Source organism: Durio zibethinus, chromosome 5 (assembly GCF_047325235.1).
Source record: "Durio zibethinus cultivar Kanyao isolate XHJ-2024 chromosome 5, ASM4732523v1, whole genome shotgun sequence".
Taxonomy (NCBI): Eukaryota; Viridiplantae; Streptophyta; class Magnoliopsida; order Malvales; family Malvaceae; genus Durio; species Durio zibethinus.
The window spans coordinates 28909230-28931563 of NC_143166.1; the positions used below are offsets into that span (position 1 = coordinate 28909230).

At 33.9% G+C, this 22334-nt stretch overlaps 2 protein-coding genes across 4 annotated transcripts; both read left to right on the forward strand.

Annotated features, from left to right (window-relative positions):
- Window positions 1–633: 633 nt before the first annotated feature.
- On the forward strand, window positions 634–14379 carry LOC111282077 (histone-lysine N-methyltransferase ATXR3-like). 3 transcript variants are annotated; one of them, XM_022870000.2, is made up of 20 exons: window positions 634–939; window positions 1135–3722; window positions 3945–4001; window positions 4857–6038; window positions 6580–6941; window positions 7027–7581; window positions 7675–7775; window positions 8257–9316; window positions 9466–9537; window positions 9748–9858; window positions 9962–10062; window positions 10741–10840; window positions 10926–11021; window positions 11144–11311; window positions 11431–11556; window positions 11701–11754; window positions 12170–12417; window positions 12513–12621; window positions 12778–13077; window positions 13900–14379. In XM_022870000.2, exons 2-20 carry the CDS (start codon window positions 1274–1276, stop codon window positions 14074–14076), a joined length of 7428 nt encoding a protein of 2475 aa, XP_022725735.2. In that variant the 5' UTR covers window positions 634–939; window positions 1135–1273; the 3' UTR covers window positions 14077–14379. The 3 variants fall into 3 exon arrangements, with proteins under 3 accessions (XP_022725735.2, XP_022725737.2, XP_022725739.2); XM_022870002.2 differs by lacking the exon at window positions 11701–11754; XM_022870004.2 differs by lacking the exon at window positions 3945–4001.
- Window positions 14380–16738: 2359 nt separating this feature from the next.
- Window positions 16739–18397, forward strand: LOC111282878 (uncharacterized). Its single transcript, XM_022871162.2, has one exon. The coding sequence runs from the start codon at window positions 17379–17381 to the stop codon at window positions 18225–18227; it is 849 nt and encodes a 282-aa protein (XP_022726897.2). The 5' UTR covers window positions 16739–17378; the 3' UTR covers window positions 18228–18397.
- The last annotated feature ends 3937 nt before the right edge of the window (window positions 18398–22334 follow it).

Sequence of the window (22334 nt, forward strand, 5' to 3'; positions counted from 1 at the left end):
AAAAAAATGTGATTGACATAGTCGGACAAATTTTTTATTAACAATAAAAAATAATCTTTCAATTTAAATTTAACGGTCCATCATATTTTTTTAAAAAATTTTGTAATTAAATTACAAAAATAAAATTAATTATTATTTCATACATTATTGATAAATTTTTTAGCTTCAAAATTAAAATATTATCACATATTTTTTATTTATTATATTAAATTTTTTATATTTTAAAAATATATCTTAATATGATATTTGATAATTTTCTAATTCTGTTGATTAAATTTAAAAACTTGACAAATGGATTAGATTTTTTTTATATTATTATCAAAATATTATTATAATTAAAAATAATTAAATAAATCAGAAACTTACTCATATATTCTTGCGATTTATTTGTTAAAAAAGAAAAAAAATTCCAAGTCAGCTGCTAAGACTCTAAGTTTGAAGATTTACAGATGAGGAGCCGATGAAGGTAAAAATGGCTCCCCAGTAGTATTATACGATTCAAAATACGGTCCTTATCCTTCTATCGTATCTCCTTAGTCGTTACCTACGACTACGAGGGTACTCTTGTACTTTTCCTAAATTCACCTCGAATTCACAAATCATAAAAGGCTAAGATCGTTAAAAAGAATTGTTAAAGAAAAAAGAAAAAAATTACAACACGAAGGTTTCGTCTTTCAGACCAAGAACACAAAGGCGAGAGGAAGAAACAGAATACAACACTCGACAAAAAATATATATATAATACGAAGCCAAATAGAAGGAGGGATTGAGAGGTTTTCTCTTTTAATTCCATTTTTGTTTGCTTGGGGCAAAGATTTCTCTTTCTGCAGCTCTCAAATTCGTCATCGTTTCTCTCGATCTGTTCTTCACGTTCGTCGATTTATAGCTTCCCCTCACGATTTTCTCGCCTCCGATCTATCTCACTTCTTTTTTCTCTGGGTAAATTTTCTTGTCTTTTTAATTCCAAACATTGTAAATCTTCTTGTCCATTTTCACGGTATTCAAACCCTAGAAATTGTGTAGGATTTCAAACGCTTTCGTATTTTCTTCTGGGTTTATTGTTTTCTTCATTTCAGTGAAACCCTACATTGATTTGGCTGATGTTGTTTTGTGGTGAAACTTTTTGCGAATTAGGTTAAATTTGGAGGGGAGGATTTTGAGGAGTTGGAAAAGGGGGAAGTTTTGAAGTATGAGCATCGATAGCCCTGGGAAAGGAGAGATAGCTAGGGTTTGAGAGAAGTTGGAGAATTCGGAGGAAATTGTGGGGATTCCCATGGGCGATGGAGGAGTTGCGTGCATGCCTTTGCAGCAGCAGCAGCAGCAGCAGCATCAACATCAGCATATCATGGAGAGGTTTCCAGTTACAGAAAAAACGCTTTGTCCCAACAATGGGCTCACTTCAAAGCCGGTTAAGCTCGAAGACAACGCACAGCAGCAGCAACCACAGCAGCAACCGCTGCGAAAGAAGAAGAAAATTGTGAAGGTTAAGAAAGTAGTGGTGGTTAAGAAGAAGGTGCCAGCAGGAACAGCAGCAGCAGCAGCAGCAGCAGCAGCAACAGCAACAGCAACAGCACAGAGGAATGAACTGATAGTTAAAGCAAAGAGTGAAGCGGGATTGAAGAGCAGTAAAGAGGTTGATAAAGGTGAGAATTATGGGCAGAAGGAGGACGTGGAAGAAGGAGAATTGGGGACGTTGAAGTGGCCCAGAGAAGGGGAGAATGGGGAGGTGGGGACTGACAAGTCAAAGAGTGGGGAAATTGAGAAGCGAGAGATTGCTCGTGAAAAATGGAGGAAAGGGGAAGTAGAGAAGGGAGAGATTGTTTCTGAGGGAAAACGGGAGGTGGAGAAAAGGGAAAAAGGGGAAGTGGTGAATGGAGAGATTGTTATGGGCAAATGGCGAAAAGTAGAGGCGGGAAAGGGGGAGATAGTTCTGGACAAAGGAAGGAAAGGGGATGCTGAAAAGGGTGAATTTGGGTCATGGAGAGGCGCCAAAGATGAGGTAGAGAAAGGTGAGTTCATTCCTGATAGATGGCATAAAGGGGAAGTGGTAAAGGATGAGTACAGTTATGGTAAATCTCGTAAGTATGAGTTAGGAAAGGAAAAAAGTTGGAAATATGAGATGGAACGCACACCACCTTCTGGAAAGTACTCGGCTGATGATCTTTATCGCAGGAAGGAATTCAGTAGAAGTGGTTCTCAGCATTGCAAAAGTTCTTCCAGATGGGAAACAAGCCACGAAAGGACTTCCAGAATCAGTTCAAAGATTGTGGATGAGGAAGGCTTGTATAAGAGTGAGTATAGCAATGGTAAGAACCATGGACGAGATCACCCTTCTTCTGGTAATCGGTTGAAGCGGCATGGTACTGATTCAGATAACAGTGAGCGGAAGCACTATGGAGATTATGGCGACTATGCAAATTCCAAAAGTAGGAGGCTCTCCGATGATTTTGGGCGCAGTTCCTATACAGAGCACTATTCACGCCACTCTGTTGAGAGGTTCTATAGAAATTCTTCTTCATCAAGGCTTTCTTCGTTGGAGAAATACTCTTCAAGACATCATGAATCCTCCTTGTCATCTAGAGTTGTTTATGACAGGCATGGACGAAGTCCAGGATATTCTGAGCGGTCCCCACGTGATAGGAATAGGAATTATGATCACAGAGATCGGAGCCCGATTCGACGGGAGAGATCCCCGTATGCTCGGGAGAGATCCCCTTATAGGGATCGGAGCCCAATTCGACGGGAGAGATCCCCATATGCCTGTGAGAGATCCCCATATGCTCGTGAGAGATCCCCATATGATCGGAGTCATCACCATGATCATAGAAACAGAAGTCCTATTAATGCAGAGCAGTCCCCACAGGATCGATCCAGATTCCATGAACGCAGGGACCGGACTCCCAGCTATTTGGAGCGGTCTCCACAGGATCGGAATAGGCCCAATTATCTCAAAGACACTAGTAGAAAAAGTTCTGCAAATGAGAAGCGCAATTCACAATATGGTTTTAAGGGGCAAGAAGATAGAGTCAGCCAGAGGGATTATAGCGGAAGAGACCCACATTCCTCAACTAAAGAATCTCAAGATAGGACCAGTGTGCACAATTTTAACGGATCAGATGGAAAAAATGCTGTTTGTGAGTCTCACAAAGAAGATCAATCTGTGAGTCCCAAAGTAAACTGCAAAGAACCTCCTGTTCCTGTTGATGAGGCACCTCCTGAAGAGCTGCAATCAATGGAGGAAGATATGGATATATGCGACACACCACCTCACTTTCCTGTGGTGGCTGAGTCAGCACTGGGTAAATGGATTTATCTTGATTATTTTGGTGTTGAACGCGGGCCTTCAAAATTAAGTGACCTTATGGCACTTGTGGAAGAAGGGGTTCTTTTGTCAGATCATTTAATCAAGCATTTAGATAGTGATAGGTGGGTGACTGTTGAAAATGCAGCTTCACCAATGTTGACTGCAAGTTTACCGTCCATTGTGTCTGATGCTGTAACACAACTGGTTAGCCCTCCTGAAGCTCCTGGTAACTTACTGGTAGAAATTGGAGATCCAAGGCCCCTGGGAACTTACGGTGGTGATGAGGCAGTGATGAGCTACGAAGATGACAATGCAGCTGCATCAGAGTCCTTAGAAGATCTTCACATTGATGAAAGGGTTGGAGCATTATTGGAGGGTATTGACATTGTTCCTGGCAAGGAGCTTGAGATAGTTGGAGGTATTCATCCCTCATTATATTTCTTTTACTCCAATGCTTTTTAACTCCTCTCTCTGAGTCTCTGCCTGCACACTCTTTTCTACTTATTCTTTTTGTTTGCTTCCTCGTGTATTTATACATGCTTGTACACTAATATGCAAAATGATATAGACATATACATGATTGTGTATATTTGAGGAGATTTCTTATTCCCTGTTTTTCTGGATTTTTATCATTATGCAGAAGTTCTGCAAATGACCTTTGATCATGCAGAATGGGAAGGGTGGGAAAATTCTGAAGGTATGTATTTCTTAGAGTAGCCTTTATTTTCAATTAAATACTTGTCTATTGACGCATATTTTACCACTGAACATTTGAGTCTCCCCCCCCCCCCCATCTTTTACTGATGAGATAATCCCTTAGAAGGTGATAAGTACAAACAGCTGGCATTTGGGAAATTCTAAGTATTTCAGACGTTGTGGTTGGCTTTTATATTCTAATTTTTTTGTAAATCAGTTTTCTATTCTTCTAGTTGTGGTCAGCAGTTGTGGGGTTGGGGTATTCAATTCCTGTCTCCACCCACAATTATACAAGGATTATTGTTAGCTCAGAATCTACTTGCTTGGTTTAGATAGCTTTATAGGGACCTTTTTTTAATTAAAATATGTAAAATTTTGAACTCTTTTATTAATTAGGCTTAGCATAAATGGCAATAAAGGTATCGTTCTTTTAGTGTTGTTTATTAATATTGACTTAATAAGTACTTAAAGATTCCATATTGTAGTTGATATATCTCAGCATTTATTTTGTCTACATGTATGCTCAAGTTCTTTTGGTTGATCAAGATTAAAATGTTGTTTTTGTCCAATTATGGAATCTTTGAAATTTCAAGCTCTATTTCATTTCTCAGAAAATTTTTGGTCTTCTGTGGATATTATTTGCACTTCAGCTGATCTAGATTTTCCAAACAGAATGGGAGGCAGAATTGCAACTGAAATGAAATTAAATCAGTACATTAGTTCAATCTGAACAATATCACATTGAGATGAATTCATAACGAAGAAAACAATTGAACATCAAGAATTTATAAGAGCATAACTCTGGGCATTTAATCATCCAACTTGTGATGTAAATTTATTCTTTATGGTATCACAGGTTTCACTTGGCTTTGGAGTCTTAGGGGGGATCAACATGATAAAATAACTGATGAATTATCTTGCTACTATGACACCAAGTCAAAGGAGGCTGCAGAATTCAGGTTTGGTGCACTCTCTGATGGTTTGTCCTATGCTGACTCTAGTGACTGGTTTTCTGGTCGGTGGTCATGCAAGGGTGGGGACTGGAAGAGGAATGAAGAAGCTACTCAGGATAGGTCTTCTAGGAAAAAACTTGTGCTTAATGATGGTTACCCGTTGTGCCATATGCCAAAGTCTGGGTATGAGGACCCTCGCTGGCATATGAAGGATGATCTGTACTATCCTTCTCATAGCAGAAGGCTTGACCTCCCTCCTTGGGCATTCTCCACTACTGAAGAGAGAAATGATTGCAGTGATATTAGTAGATCTAATCAAATCAAGCCTTCTGTTGTGAGAGGAGTGAAGGGAACCGTGCTTCCAGTAGTCAGGATAAATGCATGTGTGGTTCAGGACCAGGGCTCATTTGTATCTGCACCCCGCACGAAAGTTCGAGGAAAGGAGAGGCACTCTTCAAGATCTGCTTGGCCACACTCTACAACAAGTGATATCAAGAAATCATCTGCAGAAAGTGATTCACTATCAAAGGCTGTTAATGATCAAGGCTTGAAAGGATCATGGAAGTTCATTGCACCCATTAATACTCCTAAAGACCATGTTTGCACTGCTGATGAGTTGCAGTTGCACTTGGGTGAGTGGTACTACCTTGATGGTGCTGGGCATGAAAGGGGACCTTTATCTTTTTCAGAACTTCAGGTCTTAGTGGATCAAGGAGCTATCCAGAAACATAGCAGTGTTTTCCGTAAATGTGATCAAGTTTGGGTTCCGGTCACCACTGCTGCTGGGACTTTTGAAGGCACTGCAAGGAATCGGCCTGAGAATGTTGCACCATATGCTGATTCTTCAGGAACTCTACTTTTAGACTCTCAAGGTATTTCTATTGGTGATAATATTACCAGTTCTGGTTGTTTTCACAGCCTACATCCCCAATTCATTGGTTATACCCGTGGGAAGCTTCATGAATTGGTAATGAAATCGTATAAGAGCCGAGAATTTGCTGCAGCCATAAATGAGGTTTTAGATCCATGGATCAGTGCAAAACAGGCAAAGAAAGAGATGGACAAGCATATTTACCAAAAAGCAGGTATGGTCAAGCAAGCTTAATTGCTACCTAGGAGTCTAGGTTTGGATTGGCAAATTTTTAAAATTTAGAATGAGATGCTAGAGATTTTTCCAACTTTCTTGGGTAGCCTTAAGGCATGTTGCCAAATCTCATAACTTTTTTTTAATATATAAAAGAATTAATTGTCTAGTAGTTGATAAGATAATTGTCTTCAAGATTCTTTTTAGTGGATCCTCTCATACAACCAAAAGAACTCTACTTGGAATGCCTACTTTTTTTACTTCATTTCCTTTTTCCTCGTTGTTGACCTTTTGACATATTTATTTTGGTTTTCTTCACGTACATCCATTTGTCAAGGTGCGTGTATGCATGTAGATATTTAGGTGATCACCTACTTAGCTTGGTAAGGGTCCTTAGTTCCTTCTTGGACTTGGTGAAAATGAGTGTGTGGTATGCAAATTTTCACCATTTTTCTTTAATCTGGTAAATTTATGAGGCATTTATTTCTTAATTGTTTCTTTCTTTTTACAAATGTGGATGAATGTTGGCTTGTAAATTGCAGACAGTGGCAAACGAGCTCGGATGACGATTAATGGAAGTGAAGAAGAGTATGAAATTGAAGATGAGTTGCAATCAATCCGAAAGGATGAGCCTGCATTTGAAGATTTATGTGGTGATGCTACCTTCCTTGAACAAGAGAGTGCATCTTCTGTTACTGAGATGGGGAGCTGGGGTTTGTTAGACAGTCATGTGCTGCCACGAGTATGCCATTTCTTGAGATCTGACATGAAATCCCTTGCCGTTGCTTCTTTGACTTGTAAACTCTGGAGAGCTGCTGTCAGGTTTTACAAGGGGATTGCAAGGCAGGTTGACTTGTCATCTCTTGGTCCTAACTGCACTGACTCTGTAGTGTGGAATATCATGGTATGTTTAATGGTTGTCTAAAATACTTAAATTTGATTTTTTTTTCCCTTTACCACTCAGATTTAATATAATTCTTTCCTTGCAGAATGATTATAACAAAGAAAAGATAAACTCCATGATTCTAATTGGTTGCACAAACATAACTTCCTGCACGCTTGAAGATGTTCTTCGTCTTTTTCCTAGTTTATCTTTGATAGACATTAGAGGTTGCAATCAGTTTGGAGAGTTGACTATCAAATTTCCAAATTTGAGGTGGTTCAAGAGCCGAAGTTTGCAATCTATGACGATTTCGGATGAGTCAAATTCTAAAATAAGGGGTCTGAAACAGATGACTGAGAAAACTTCATCTGGCCTTAAAATGGGCCTGGGAAGGGATATCGATGATTTTGGTGAATTGAAGAGTTATTTTGAAAGTGTAGATAAAAGAGACTCAGCAAACCAATTATTTCGTCAAAGTTTATATAGACGTTCAAAGTTATTTGATGCCAGAAAGTCCTCATCCATTTTATCTAAGGAAGCTCGTATAAGGCGATGGGCCATCAAGAAATCTGAAAATGGATATAAGCGGATGGAGGAATTCCTTGCTTCAAGTCTAAGAGACATCATGAAGGAGAATACCTTTGACTTTTTTGTGCCCAAGGTACTGTTAATCTTGTGCTTTCTGTCTAGCAATATATATTTTTCTACATTTTGTTTTAAAGTCTTTATTCTTTTTTTGTCATTTGGATATTAGGTTGCAGAAATTGAGGAAAGAATGAAAAATGGTTATTACGTTGGCCATGGTGTGGGTTCTGTTAAAGAGGACATCAGCCGAATGTGCAGGGATGCAATAAAGTAAGGTTTTCTAGTTGCCTCTTTTTTCAACTTCGTCTGATACCTTGTATTGAAGAATATTTATAAGTTGCTATGGCCCTTTATTTTTTTAATGAATGAATGAAACAAAGTTGCAAAGGCTTTAAATCATCTGAGCTGTAGTAATTTTGTAACTGGTTTGGTGCCCCTTTTTTTTGCCATGAGAAATTGAAAGCTAAGTTTTATGTGTGTGTGCGCGCTTGTGTGTACAGGGCTGTTGCCTATAATAATGCATATTATTTATTCTCTGTGAAATTTGAAATGTTTTTTCCTCTTTATATGCCTAATGCCTAAAGCTGTTCTCTCCCCTCCTTTTTTTAATATTTAATTTATTGAACATAAATGTTTATTTTGCACCTATTCCCCTTTCCTATTCTTTATTTTTATGTCCATACATTCAGCATCAGTTATCCGATAATAAGCTTCCTCTTCTGTTGTTGATATACTAACTCTTTGGATGCAGAGCAAAGAATCGTGGTGGTGGTCGAGACATGAATCGCATAATTACTTTATTTATCCAGCTTGCCACACGATTAGAAGAGGGTGCCAAGATTACTTCTTCTTATGAAAGAGATGAATTACTGAAGTCTTGGAAAGATGACGCACCTGCCGGGTTATCAAAATACAAGAAGAAACTTGGTAAGGCTGTCACTGAAAGGAAGTACATGAACAAGAGCAATGGCACTTCTTTTGCAAATGGTGGGTTTGATTATGGGGAATATGCATCTGATAGAGAAATTAGAAAACGTTTATCTAAACTTAATCGGAAATCTCTAGACTCAGAAAGTGAAACATCTGAAGAACTTGATCGCTCTTCTGAGGATGGCAAAAGTGAGAGTGAGATTGAGAGTACAGCCTCAGATACAGAGAGTGACTTGGATTTCAAGCCTGAAGGTCGGTCTGGGGAGTCAAGAGGGGATGGATACATTATGGCAGGTGATAGTTTTGATTCTATGGCTGATGATCGTGAATGGGGTGCTCGCATGACAAAAGCTAGTTTGGTTCCTCCTGTCACTAGGAAATATGAAGTGATTGACCAATATGCTATTGTAGCTGATGAGGAGGATGTGCGACGTAAGATGCAGGTATCCTTGCCAGAGGACTATGCTGAGAAGCTTAATGCTCAGAAAACTGGCACTGAGGAGTTGGATATGGAACTTCCTGAAGTCAAAGATTATAAACCCAGAAAACAGCTTGGAGAAGAAGTTATAGAGCAAGAAGTATATGGAATTGATCCTTATACTCATAACCTTTTACTTGATTCCATGCCAGAAGAGTCGGAGTGGCCTCTAGAGGATAAGCAATCTTTTATCGAAGATGTTCTTCTTCGAACTCTGAATAAGCAAGTTAGACACTTCACAGGCACTGGGAACACTCCAATGATGTATCCATTACAGCCTGTTGTAGAAGAAATTAAAAGAGTTGCTGATGTGGATTTTGATGTACGAACAACGAGAATGTGCCAAGCTATCCTGAAAGCCATAGATGCTCGTCCTGATGACAACTATGTTGCTTACCGAAAGGTATACATGTGCTTCATATCTCATGCATTATTTTCCATTGTTATTTTTCCTCATTATTATTTCATAACATTATATTGTTTTCTCTTGTTCCTTAGTTTTATGATGCTGATGTTTACAATTTTTTTCTCCACTGGAATATGCTTTACTAGGGTCTGGGTGTTGTTTGCAACAAGGAAGGTGGTTTTGGAGAAGAAGATTTTGTTGTAGAGTTTTTGGGAGAGGTATGGATGTGAATTAGTTTATAAGCAGTTTCATTTATCTACATCTATTGCAAATAATATTTTCTTCCCATTTTTCTTACAAAAGTTTTTTACTTCAAACTAGATAAAATAATTTACAGTTTTCTTCATTACTGTTTAATTATTCTCTGGCTTCTGGCTTTTGAATAAAGTCTCTTTGAAGTCCTTTGTGTTAACAGTTCTAATTTTCAGGTTTATCCTGTTTGGAAATGGTTTGAGAAGCAAGACGCGATTCGATTGTTGCAGAAAAACAGCAAGGATCCAGCTCCTGAGTTTTACAACATCAACCTTGAGAGGCCAAAGGTGTCTACTTCAACACATCTTGTGTTATGCGTTTGTTGTGGTTAATTACTTGATTTTACTATTTTTGCTGAAAATGTTTGCCTGATCATCTCTTGTTTATCAGGGTGATGCGGATGGGTATGATTTAGTTGTTGTTGATGCCATGCACAAGGCAAATTATGCGAGTCGAATTTGTCATTCATGTCATCCTAATTGTGAAGCCAAGTAAGTATATTCTCTTGCTCTTTTTGGTCTGTGTGTGATTGTAAAGTTCCCTGTTTCCGACCTAGTTTGGGAATTTGGAATCTTGTATGGAGCAGAATAATTTGGATTTTCTAATACAGAATGACATGTACTCCAGTGCCAATTTTTGTTGATTTATATTCATAATTATTTACTGGATGTTTGGCACATAGTCATACAATTGTCGGACAAGTTTAACCTTTTGCCACTAAAACTCAAGTATTTGTACTTGGTTAGAGGTTTTGTATTTCAGATATACTTCAATCAACTTGTGCAGGGATTTTGGTTGCCTAAATGCTGAAAAAAGTTATTGTTCTACATCAAAAACTAGCATGGTTGTTTAACATATTTGGATTTTGTTTATTTATGTTGATAGTATGACCGTTACCCTGTTGTTCCAGATAACTTGTCCTTTTTGTTTTGGGACATATTGTAGTTTAAATCAGTCTGTCCAGTATCTGATTATTTAAAAGTTTAGTGCTTTGGTTGATCTTTTTGGATATGTAAGGTTTTTGTTGATTAGCACGAGACCTGTTCCTACCTCTGCCTGTAACTTCTCCTATTCTTAAACAACTTGGCCTAGCCACAAATCAAGTACCTTTCATAGTACCAAGATTGTTTTCACTAATTCAGCAATTATTTACCATTTCTTGAATGCAGAGTTACTGCAGTAGGTGGTCAGTACCAAATTGGAATCTATGCTCTACGTGCAATACGATATGGCGAGGAGATTACATTTGATTATAATTCTGTTACAGAGGTTTGAATCTTCTGTCCTATCAGCCTTGTCACTGAAGAAAATTCCTATTTTTTTTATAGCTAATGATTGATGCTTATATTATTAGAGCAAGGAAGAATATGAAGCATCTGTCTGTCTCTGTGGTAGTCAAGTTTGCCGTGGTAGCTATTTGAATCTGACTGGTGATGGTGCATATCAGAAGGTACTTTCTTTATTGAAGAAAAAAAAGCGAAAATGATACTTTCTTTATTGCCTGTTTGAGTCAGTTGACCCTTTCTCTTTTTGGGTTTCTAAAAGTTATCATAAGAAGTGCTTGTTTATCAGGTATTGAAGGAGTGGCATGGAATATTGGATCGACAACAGCTAATGCTAGAAGCTTGTGAATTGAATTCTGTATCTGAAGAAGATTACCTTGAGTTAGGGAGAGCTGGTCTTGGAAGTTGTTTGCTTGGCGGGTTGCCTGATTGGTTGGTTGCATACTCTGCTCAACTGGTATGTCTATACTTTACCCTCAAGCCATTTCATTAATTTTTTTTTTTAAAGAGAAAAAAATAAAGGTGGGAGGGGGGGGGGGGAGAGGTTCTATTCTCCTGACAATTCTTCTGGTGTAGGTGAGATTCATAAATTTTGAGAGAACAAAGCTCCCTGAGGAAATTTTAAGGCATAATTTGAAAGAGAAACGAAAATACTGTTTAGATATATGTCTGGATGCAGAGAGGAATGATGCTGAGATTCAGGTTTGTAGCTGTTCTAATTTTGTCTGTGCATGTCTTTTGCATCGGTCTCTGTGTGGTCATGTCTGCTTATGTTTGTTTAAGGCTATTTATGCTTGCAGTTAAAGGTAAAATGCTCATCGTATGCTTTTCTTTTGAATGAGATAGGCTGAGGGTGTCTATAACCAGAGGCTTCAGAATTTGGCAATTACTCTTGACAAGGTGATTACCCTCTCTGTCTCTGAATAACAAAATTTGAAGTTTAAATATTCTCCAACAGAACAAAATATGGTCATGTGTAATATGATATGGCCCATAGTGGGATCTTTTCTATGGAGATCCTGCAAACTAGAAGGTTGAAAAACTGTTTGTTTTGACCTGGCGTTTATGATTTTGAAGAGCTAAGCTTCCAAAATTTGAAGCTTAAACTTTTTGGAATAACTAGATTCCTCTCTTTTTCGTTTGGTCTAATGGTTGGAAGGCAGTCATCTTTATTGCATGAAATCTTGACATTGCAGTTAATGATGTCAAATTCTGTAGGGGCTAGATCTTATGCATTATGTCAGAAAATTTTCTACATGCTAGTTCTATATTAATACAAGTGTTCCTACATTATCATCTTTGATGCTGCTTTCAGGTAAGGTATGTTATGAGATGTGTGTTTGGTGACCCCAAAAAGGCTCCACCGCCAATAGAGAGGCTCAGTCCTGAAGAAGCTGTTTCCTTTCTCTGGAAAGGAGAGGGATCACTTGTTGAGGAGCTTCTTCAGTGCATGGCTCCTCATGTCGAAGACAACATGCTCAATGACATGAGGTCCAAGATTCAGGCCCATGACCCATCGGGTTCTGACAACATTCTTAAAGAACTTCAGAAATCTTTGTTATGGTGAGTGGAATGTCCTGTTTAAATTTGTTACTATGTTTTTTCATTCTATTACGAATGTGTTCTTTAATCATTGCTTTCATGCATGGCTTCTCAAGGTTGAGGGATGAGGTTCGGAACCTTCCATGTACATACAAGTGTCGGCATGATGCCGCAGCTGACTTGATCCATATTTATGCTTACACAAAGTGCTTCTTAAGAGTTCGAGTGAGTCCTACTAGTTTCTTTCTGATGGGCTATGTTTTTTTTGTTTTTCTGTTTTTTGGGTTGGGGCATGTTAGCGCTGTTTATGGCATAGACAATTTTTGTCAATGCTGTTGTATTGTTTATCATTTTATCTAAATTAACCATTTGTATGTGCAGGAATACAAAGCAGTAACTTCTACCCCAGTCTACATCAGTCCTCTTGACCTGGGCCCTAAGTATGCTGACAAGGTGTCAAGTCTTCAGGAGTATTGCAAGACATATGGTGAAAATTATTGTTTAGGACAGCTGATTTTTTGGCATAATCAGACAAGTGTTGAGCCTGATCGCAGCCTGGTTAGAGCAAGTAGGGGTTGCTTGTCATTGCCTGACATTGGTTGCTTTTATGCAAAGGTTCAGAAGCCATCAAGGCATCGTGTTTATGGCCCAAAGACTGTGAAATTTATGATGTCATGGATGGTAAGCTTCTTTTATCCAATTTGAAATGATGCCAATGCCGTTTTTAGTTCTTAGAATTTATGAGGATATCCGTAATGTTATCTACTTGTTGGGAACTTCTGGCATCCATTTTAGTTGCCTTTTAAAAACCAAACCCAGACCATATAGGTCATGAATAGCTTTATTGGAAGTTTTTTGTCTGGTTTTGTCGGTTTCTTCTTGGTGGGTAAAAAAATGCTAATATTCATAAGTTTCTTCATTTAATTTGGAACATTTTAAGGAAAATCGGAATATACTTTTACCAAATTTTTTACTGAAATTGGCAACATCTTGTATGTCACAGTTACCAACAAATTGGTGGTGTGTTCTTGATCTTGTTACGACATCTACAATGGACCCCATAGGATCTTTCTGGATTTGCTTTCGAGACTTATGTTTGTTGTCAACTCATGAATATTAAGCATTCCCTAGATCACCCAGAATGGTTTTTATGCTTGTATACGTCACAGAATTTGTTGGTATTCGTGACATGTACCTGCAGGGGATGGAGCTAATCTATTTAATGCTGTCTCCAAATGACATTCCTCGATTTCTAACCTGATGTTATTGTGGATTAGGTTGTCATTTGTTTTGCCAGAGTTGACTATAGTAAATTATCATTTATATCCACAGTTCACGTGTATATAGAAACCAATAGTATTGAGTGGAAAGAATATTGCAAAATATATAGAAACTTGCACTGGTTAGTGGTATATATGCATTCAATTACCTGAGCATGGTTTATTTTTCTTGCCGGATACTGTGGTTGCTTACCTGTTGTGGATATGGGTGTTGTTTGTGCAGGAGAAGCAACCCCAGAGACCGTGGCCCAAGGACCGAATATGGTCATTCAAAACTTCTCCAAAAGTTTTTGGCAGTCCAATGCTAGATGCTGTTTTAAATAATTCTTCACTGGAGAGAGATATGGTGCACTGGTTGAAGCACAGACCAGCAATATTCCAGGCAATGTGGGATCGATGAGTCTTTTATAGGGGTTTGGGTTAGTGGCAGTAGGATTATTAGCCAATACTCGGTAAATGTTTTGGAATGATTTCTCAATTTTAGTTCGCAGCTGCCCTCTAGTGTGTGGTAGTTGGTAATCATTCCAAAACATCATTTCTTGTGCCGCCGCTGTCTTCTCATTCTTGTGTACAGTTTTCATCTTTGTATTTGTAATTCATTTTCTTGTAGTAGGGCATTTTTTTTCTCCTTTCTCTCCCTTTTTGCTTTAATTTTAAGTAAACGATGAAAAAGAAAATCTCGAGGCAATGTTTTTTTCTTTTATTCTTTTCCTAGTCTTGCCTCTATCTTATAACCGAATATGCTCGAGAAATCATTGGTAATGCATGTTTGTAGGTGAGCATTGTTAGATAATAATAATAATAATAATAATAATAATAATTATGCGTATGGTATATTTTTTAAATTAGAATCATTAAGAGTTTTAACAGTTCAGATTAGAATCAATTTGATTTTTTTAATAATTCATAAAATTTTAAATTTTAAATTTTTTATTCAAATTTAATTCGAATTTTTATTCTATATGATTCAAAATTAATTTCATTGAATCAGTTTAGTTTGATTCATTGATTTATTAAATTTAATTTTTATATATATTATTTTAATATAATTTTTAATATATTTAAATAAATTAAGATATAGAATAATTATTTTTATTTTATAAAAATTAAAAATATATTTTAAAGTTAACAAAAATTATAATTCAATTTAATTTAATTTTTTATTTTTTTTATTCAAAATTATATTTGAACTTAATATATATTTGGGTTTTTTTTGTTTAGCGAAAAATTATTTTTGAAAATTATTTTTGCATTTTTAGGTGTTTTTTTAGTAGAAAATTGATTGTTCAAGAGAAAATGATTTATTGGTTAATAAAAAATAAGATTCTTTTTTTTGAAAATTATCTTATACTTTTGAAAAGGGAAAGACAATTTCTAAAATGGTGCTATGTGTGAATAGAATTACTTATCAATATGTTTGAATATAATTTTATTTAAATTAAACATTGAATATATATTTTTTAACCTCAAACTTAATTTGATCCAATCTAAAATATTATCATATTAATAAATAATATTTTTATTTTATTTAATTTAAAAAATTAAAATATTAATATTAAATTTTTTTAAGCCCAAACTTAATATGATCCAATCTAAAATATTGTTATATTAATAAATAATATTTTTATTTAATTTTATTTAAAAAATTAAAATATTAATATTAAAAGTCTTTTAATATTTTAATTTTAAATATGTTTATAATTTTACTTAAAAAAGACTTTAAACATAATATTTTAAGTCCAAACTTGATTTAATTCGACTTAAAATATTATTATATTCTTAAAAATATTTTATTTAATTTTAATTAAAATATTAAAATATTAATATTAAAAGTCTTTTAATATTTTAATTTTAAAATATTTTTATAATTTTACTTAAATAAGACATTGAATATAATATTTTAAGTTTAAACTTGATTTAATTTGACTTAAAATATTATTATATTCTTAAAAATATTTTATTTAATTTTAATTAAAATATTAATGTTAAAAGTTTTTTAATATTTCAATTTAAATATTTTTATTTTGTATATTATTAAACATAAATATTTTTAGGATTTCAATAATAAATAGTATTATATTATTATTTTAATAATAAATAATATATAATAATAATTTTATTATTTTAATGATTAATGTTAAATAATTTAATAATAATATTTTCTTAATATGAATATTTTAAATAATTTCTTATTAATTTTTAGTTTAAAATATATAATTTTATATTTTTATTTATTAAGGTATTTATATTAATATTTTAATAAAAAATATGAATAAAAAAGATTTTTGTTATGATTTAACAATAGATACTTTCAATATAAAATATAAATATTTTAATAGTATAAATATTTTAATAATAAATATTACCATTTTAATATTAATAAAAAATCATATTTTAAATATTTTAAAATATGAATATAAAAAATAATAAATAGTTTTATTTTAAGTATTTTTATATTATATAATATTTTAATATTAAATATTATTATTAACATATAATTATTCTTGAATATTAATAATTTTAATAATAAATAATTTCATTATACTTTAATAATAAATAATTTTTAATATTTTAATGGTTATATTAATATTATTTGAAACAAGAAACAAATTTTCCAAAAAATAACTAAATAACAAATAATATTTTTTATTAATTCACCCAAACAGTAGAAATTTTTTATTTTTTTCAAAAAATGTAAATATTTTTTAAAAATTATAAATACTTTCTAAAATATATTTTTTGAAAGTCAATTTCAATTAAACGAACAAAACTTTAATATTTAAATTTAATATGAATAGTTCAAAGTACTACGATTTTAAATTAATTTTTAATTTTTTTCAATTTTTTTTCTTACCCTTAAAAATCATCACTTAGAATTGGGTCATGATCAATGCCAATGACCAATGAGATGGCCTTCCGGTTAGACAGAACAATGCCCAAAAGAGGTGTAAATTATGTTTATCATCTTCGCACAGCCTTCAGAATAAGGTTCTCAAGGAGAGGATACTTATAGCTTGCCATAGCTTAATGCTGTATCAAAACTCAAAAGAACAAAAAAAGTAAGGGCCTACTTGAAGACGGGAAGAGGATAGAACAGTGATGATCAATCTTCTGTCACTTTGTTATGAACTTGGTAATGTTAAATTGAAGTTGCAAGTGGTCAATATCATTCATTCATCTGCCTCTCGAGCCAGCTAACACCAACTGTATTTGTTAAAGTAGCCCCAACATCCGTGAAATTTAGTACTGAAACCAGCAGCAGGATTACAACTTCCTTTTGGGCCATACAAAGTTCCCATCCAAATTCCCCGGCTTACACCCCTCTATCATTCTTGCAATTTTAAGCCTAAATTTTTACAGCAGTGAATTATCACCCACATTCACAAACGCAGGAGACAAACAGTCGACAATGAAAGCAGAAGGTACCTGACGCCCGCGTGAGTGTCAGTTACATTGAATATTATTATATTACCATTTATAAAAGGCAGCACAATCATCCTTGAATCCGGTGTCGCCGCCCTCGCTCATTCCCATCCAATAACCAACCCCCACGGTCCCCTCTTCTCATAACGTCCCTATCCGCGTCAGCCTCCCTGAAAAAGATGTAAACAGACTTGTATTCTACTATTCTTTTAATCTCCATTGCTTTACCCTCCGGCCTCCGGCTCTGCAACAGTTTTTCACAGGCAGGCAAAAACCATCATGAAAATGAAGAGAGATGATTTTTGTTCGAGTTTCGGCTCTATTACTACTCATCCTCATGCTTATCCTTACTTCACCACCGAGTTTAATCCCCAAACTCTCCTCCTTCTACCCTCTGATCCTCGTTGCTTCAACTTGTTCTTCACGCAAGACTTCCCTTCTGATCTTCCCCTCCAACCTCAAGTCCCTCCTCTCGACTTCTCCCTTTACTCCTCCTCCATCCTTCCTCACTCCACTTTCTTCCTTAACTTCTTTTCCAAACCCTTCCACTCCCTCCAACAGCCCCACCACCAACCCCCACTACTCCGTCACTCTTCCCCCTCCTCATCATCTCGGCTTCTCAAATGTACTCGTCTCCACTTAAACATTTCCCAATCTGACAACAACCCCCAAACCCTCGACTCCATTGTCCAAAGCTTCAACTCTCCTCCACCCATCATCCCACACAGCGGCCTAGCTCGAAAGCGGAGGCAAAAGCTAAGCGAGAAGACCCGTTGTCTTCAAAAGCTCATGCCATGGGACAAGAAGATGGACACTGGCACCAAGCTCCAAGAGGCTTATAAATATATCCGGTTCTTACAAGCTCAAATCTCCATTCTCCAATCAATGCCAATCACTTCGAGCTTTGTGTCTGGTGAACATATTAATGCCCCTTTTGCATTTGATTATAACGGGTTGGAAAGGTTGAATAGGCAGCAGCTTTTGCAGGTGTTAGTTAACTCTCCAGGGGCGCAAACCAGGCTTTATTCAAATGATTTTTGCGTTTTTTCCTATGAGCAGTTAGTTTCGCTTAAGAAGGCTAAGGAGGAGAGGAAAACGGTGCTTCAACACTTTCTCTTTGGTAATTAACTCATAAAAAATGGGGGCATCATATGTTTTTACTACAATGTTTTACGGATTTTGTTGTTTTGTTGCTAGATTTTCAATCTTTAGAGTTAGATGTGCCTGGATTTTAGTTTTTACAGTACAGGGCTTAAACCAATACAATGCAATGAAATGAATATTTGTTTCGAAAAGAATAGGGGATTTTACATGATACATCATTTGAGTTCTGGTGATGGTTTATAGGAATTTTATTTGTTTTTCAATTTTAACTTTTTTCTATCTGTCTAATTTGAAGTGAATGAGGAGATTTGACACTGGACTAAGATTCATATGGCCCTGATTTTTCACTTGATTTTATTCCCGAATAAGTATTTGTTCAAAAGGCAAAATTTTGTACCAATGACCGACATGAACTTCAAGGGTTTGTAGATCCTGATTTGATTCGATATGATTGAAGAGAAAGTGACAACCTGGGCTATGACTGAATTGGTTTGTGCGTGCGAAAGTTGATCAACATTGGGGTTCTTCATCTTTTCAAGAGTACGAGACTGAATCTTGACGATCGGTCATCTCATATTCTCTTTAGAAATTATCTTCATTCCTCATCGTTGTTCAAGACTTTTTCTTGCTAGCCTATCAGCCACATATACTTTTGTCTGGATATATGCTTCTGTTGTCGAGTCCAACTCACCATTGGAGCAAAGGGATGATGTTGGATGATTTGTGCTTTATCAGTGTGATTGTGGTTTAGGAGCAATTTCAAGCTGGTTGATTGGCTCTCACCATTGGAGCTAAGGGATGATGTTGGATGATCTTTTGCTTTTATCAGTGCGATGAAGCTTAAAAAGCCAGATTCAATTTCATGCTGATTGGTTCCCAAATTTTTGCAATTTTAACTCCATGACAAATAGCCCGTATTTCTTCAACAATCGCCAAGAGCGCAAAGAAACCCTGTTGTCAAATTTCCTTTTTCTCGCTCCATTAGCGAACCTAGTAGCTCAACGGCCATCGAAGTTAAGCTCCAACAATTCCATTTATGGTTTTCCTCCAATTCGGTAGAATCTTCCTTTTTTATTTCCACAATATTTGTTAAGATTTGAATCTTTCCATTCACTCTTTACTTCTTCCACTGTTTTTCATTTGACATTGTATGGAGTCTCTTTTTTGGAGACGTAAAAAAGTCAGGTCAATATCTATTTTAAAAGCCATTAGCATCTGGGTGTTGTGATTTTGCACTTTCTTGCCTTGTTACGGGGGTAAACTCTAGCCGAATAGCATTAAGCATCATGAAAACTTTAACCTTTTATAAGTACTTAAGGTCTACAGAAGCCCTGCAGATTCTATCAGATCATAAATGAAGGGCCAAGTGATGAAAGACCAACAATCTTTCACATGAATATATATATCCTTAACTAATTACCTATTATATATTTATTAGTGTTGTCATGAATTCATTCACGATCAATTGTAATTGGACAAAGAAGCTATTAGAAAATTTTAAGAAAACAGAAATAATAATAATAAAAAAAGCATAAATAACACTATCTTAAAAGTAATAAATCTTAAAAAACTCTCCAAATAAAAAATATTAAAATTGATCAAGAAAAAAGATCTATTTATATTGAATGAATAATTATAAGACAAGCTAATTTAAAAAGTCATGACGTTTTGTGTAATCATATTTTTTTTATTTAAATAAAGTTTATTTAAATAATCATATTTTTTTATTCAGATATATTTATTTGGATTATCATATTTTTCTCTATTCAAACAAGTTTATTCAAAATAAAAATAATATTTTAGTAAATTCCAAAATAAAAAATAAATAAATAAAAAATTTAAAAATTAAATCTATTTACTAAACAAGTCCAAGTACTCTAATCTTGTGTGACCCATTAAGAAAACTTCTAGTAAACTCAAATAACTTAACCCACTCAAACATTTAGATCAATTATTTAAATAAAATAAGTAATCTCTTTTAAATTATATATAAATGATTTTTTTATTAAATGTGAAATATATTACATTCTAAATTACCAACACAAGTAACTTAAAAAATAAAAAAAGATTTGCATGAGAAACAAAACAGAGATAAGGAACAAAGGTATTAAGATCTTACCTTATTTTGAAAAATAAGAATAAAAGTATTTGAGAACAAAAAAAAAAAATTTTTTTTAAAATCCTATTCACTCAATTTCATTTCTTCCAAACCTTGGTGGATCTTTTTATCATCCAATTGCTAAAAGCCTAATTTTATGATTTTACTAGTTGAGAGAAAAAAAAAAAAGCTTTTAAGGTCCCAAGTGTTAGAGTTTAGACTTAAAAATAATAATAACAAATCTTTCTAACCTTCTGTTATATTAAGTTGACTGTATAATTTCAAGTGTAGAGTTGTATTAAAAAATCCATATATATTATGTTTTGTTTATTGGTACAATGGAAGATTTCGAAATGTCAAATACTTGTTATTTATTTATTTTATTATTTTATATCTTATATAAATATATAAAAATTAAAATTTTTGAGAAAAAAATTCAATGTGAATGATTTTTTTTTTTTACATATGTATAGTTTTAAATAAATGACACGTGTCTTACTTTTAATTATTTTGACTTAATTTTATTTAAATTTTAAAATATTATATATAATAGATCATCTTTAAGTATTTCCTTTTACATTTTCAATTGAATTTTTTTTAATTATATATATGATATACTATTACAAATAAGAGTTTTATAATCTCTAAAAATTATATTTTAAGGTAATTTCTTATATTTATGATCATATGTGTGTAAATTAATATAAAATATTTTAATTTCGTATAAAAAGATGAAATATATTAGAGAAGATTTTGGTTTACTTACATTTAACCGTTTGAAACTACCTTTTACATTGGAGCCATTTAAATTCAAAATTTAAAAGTGAATAGTTCAAATAAGAAACAATAGCCAACAATAATTCCAATAGTTATGGACAGACAAATATTTTAATTAATTGTCAATAAAAAATATTAAAATTTGCATACTGTAAATCTTTGTTTTTTTTTAAAAGATAAACACATTAAATATTCATATTTAAAACATTTTTATTATTTATTTTATTTATTATTATAAATAAAAAACTCAACCCTCATTTACTTTTAGTTAGGATGGCAACGGGTTGGGTTGGGATAGATTTTTGCTCGTCTCGAACTTAACCCGATTTTACATCAGTCAAATTCGAATCCGAATTCAATCCGACCTGAATGTTTTTATTTTATTTAATACTCGAACCCGATCTAATATTATATAAACCGTACCTGACCCGACTCGAAATTAATAAAATATTATTTTTTTAAATATAAAATATTATTTTTAAAATATAAATATTTAAATATATAATTATATAAATATATAAATAAAAAATTAATTTAAAAATTATTTTTTTATATAATATTGGGTCGGGTCGGGTTTGTCTAAAATCCAAACTTAACCTGACCTCGACCTTTTCTTAACGTTACTCGATCCGAAATCTGATTTTCAAAAAAAAAAAAAAAATTGACCCTATAGAATCAGGTCGAAACTCACCAAGGACGGATTGGGTTGCCTACCCTACTAAAAGTATAGGATGTAGCTTTTCTAGTATTTAGAATATTATATTTTTTATTCACAATTTTTTTTTATTTTGTACATATTATAAATTAACATATAATGCTTTATACCGTTACCTTTTTACATGATTCAGATTTATTATTTATGATTTTTTTTTAATTTATCTTTTTATATCTCTTCAATATATTTCTTTATTAATTATATTAGACAATGCACTTACATATATTTTTATGAACAAATCTAACAAGAACCATCCCTATTTCTATCTTATCGAAACCATAAAAAAGATTGAAGATGGAAGTTGTGATATGTTTCCAAGCTGCAAAACTTTATAGCAGATTAAATGGCTAAATGGTGTTTAAGTAAATTGAGCATGAAGTCATTAATTTATTAATTGTTGATGCTATGAGAATTACCTTTCTTTTTTTGAGAGAAAGGAGCTTTCATTGATCACAAATGAGTACAATATGTAATATAGTATGATGGAGGATGGAGGGATATTCCTCTACCCAATCTTGATTCGTCCTCATCTCAAGTGCAT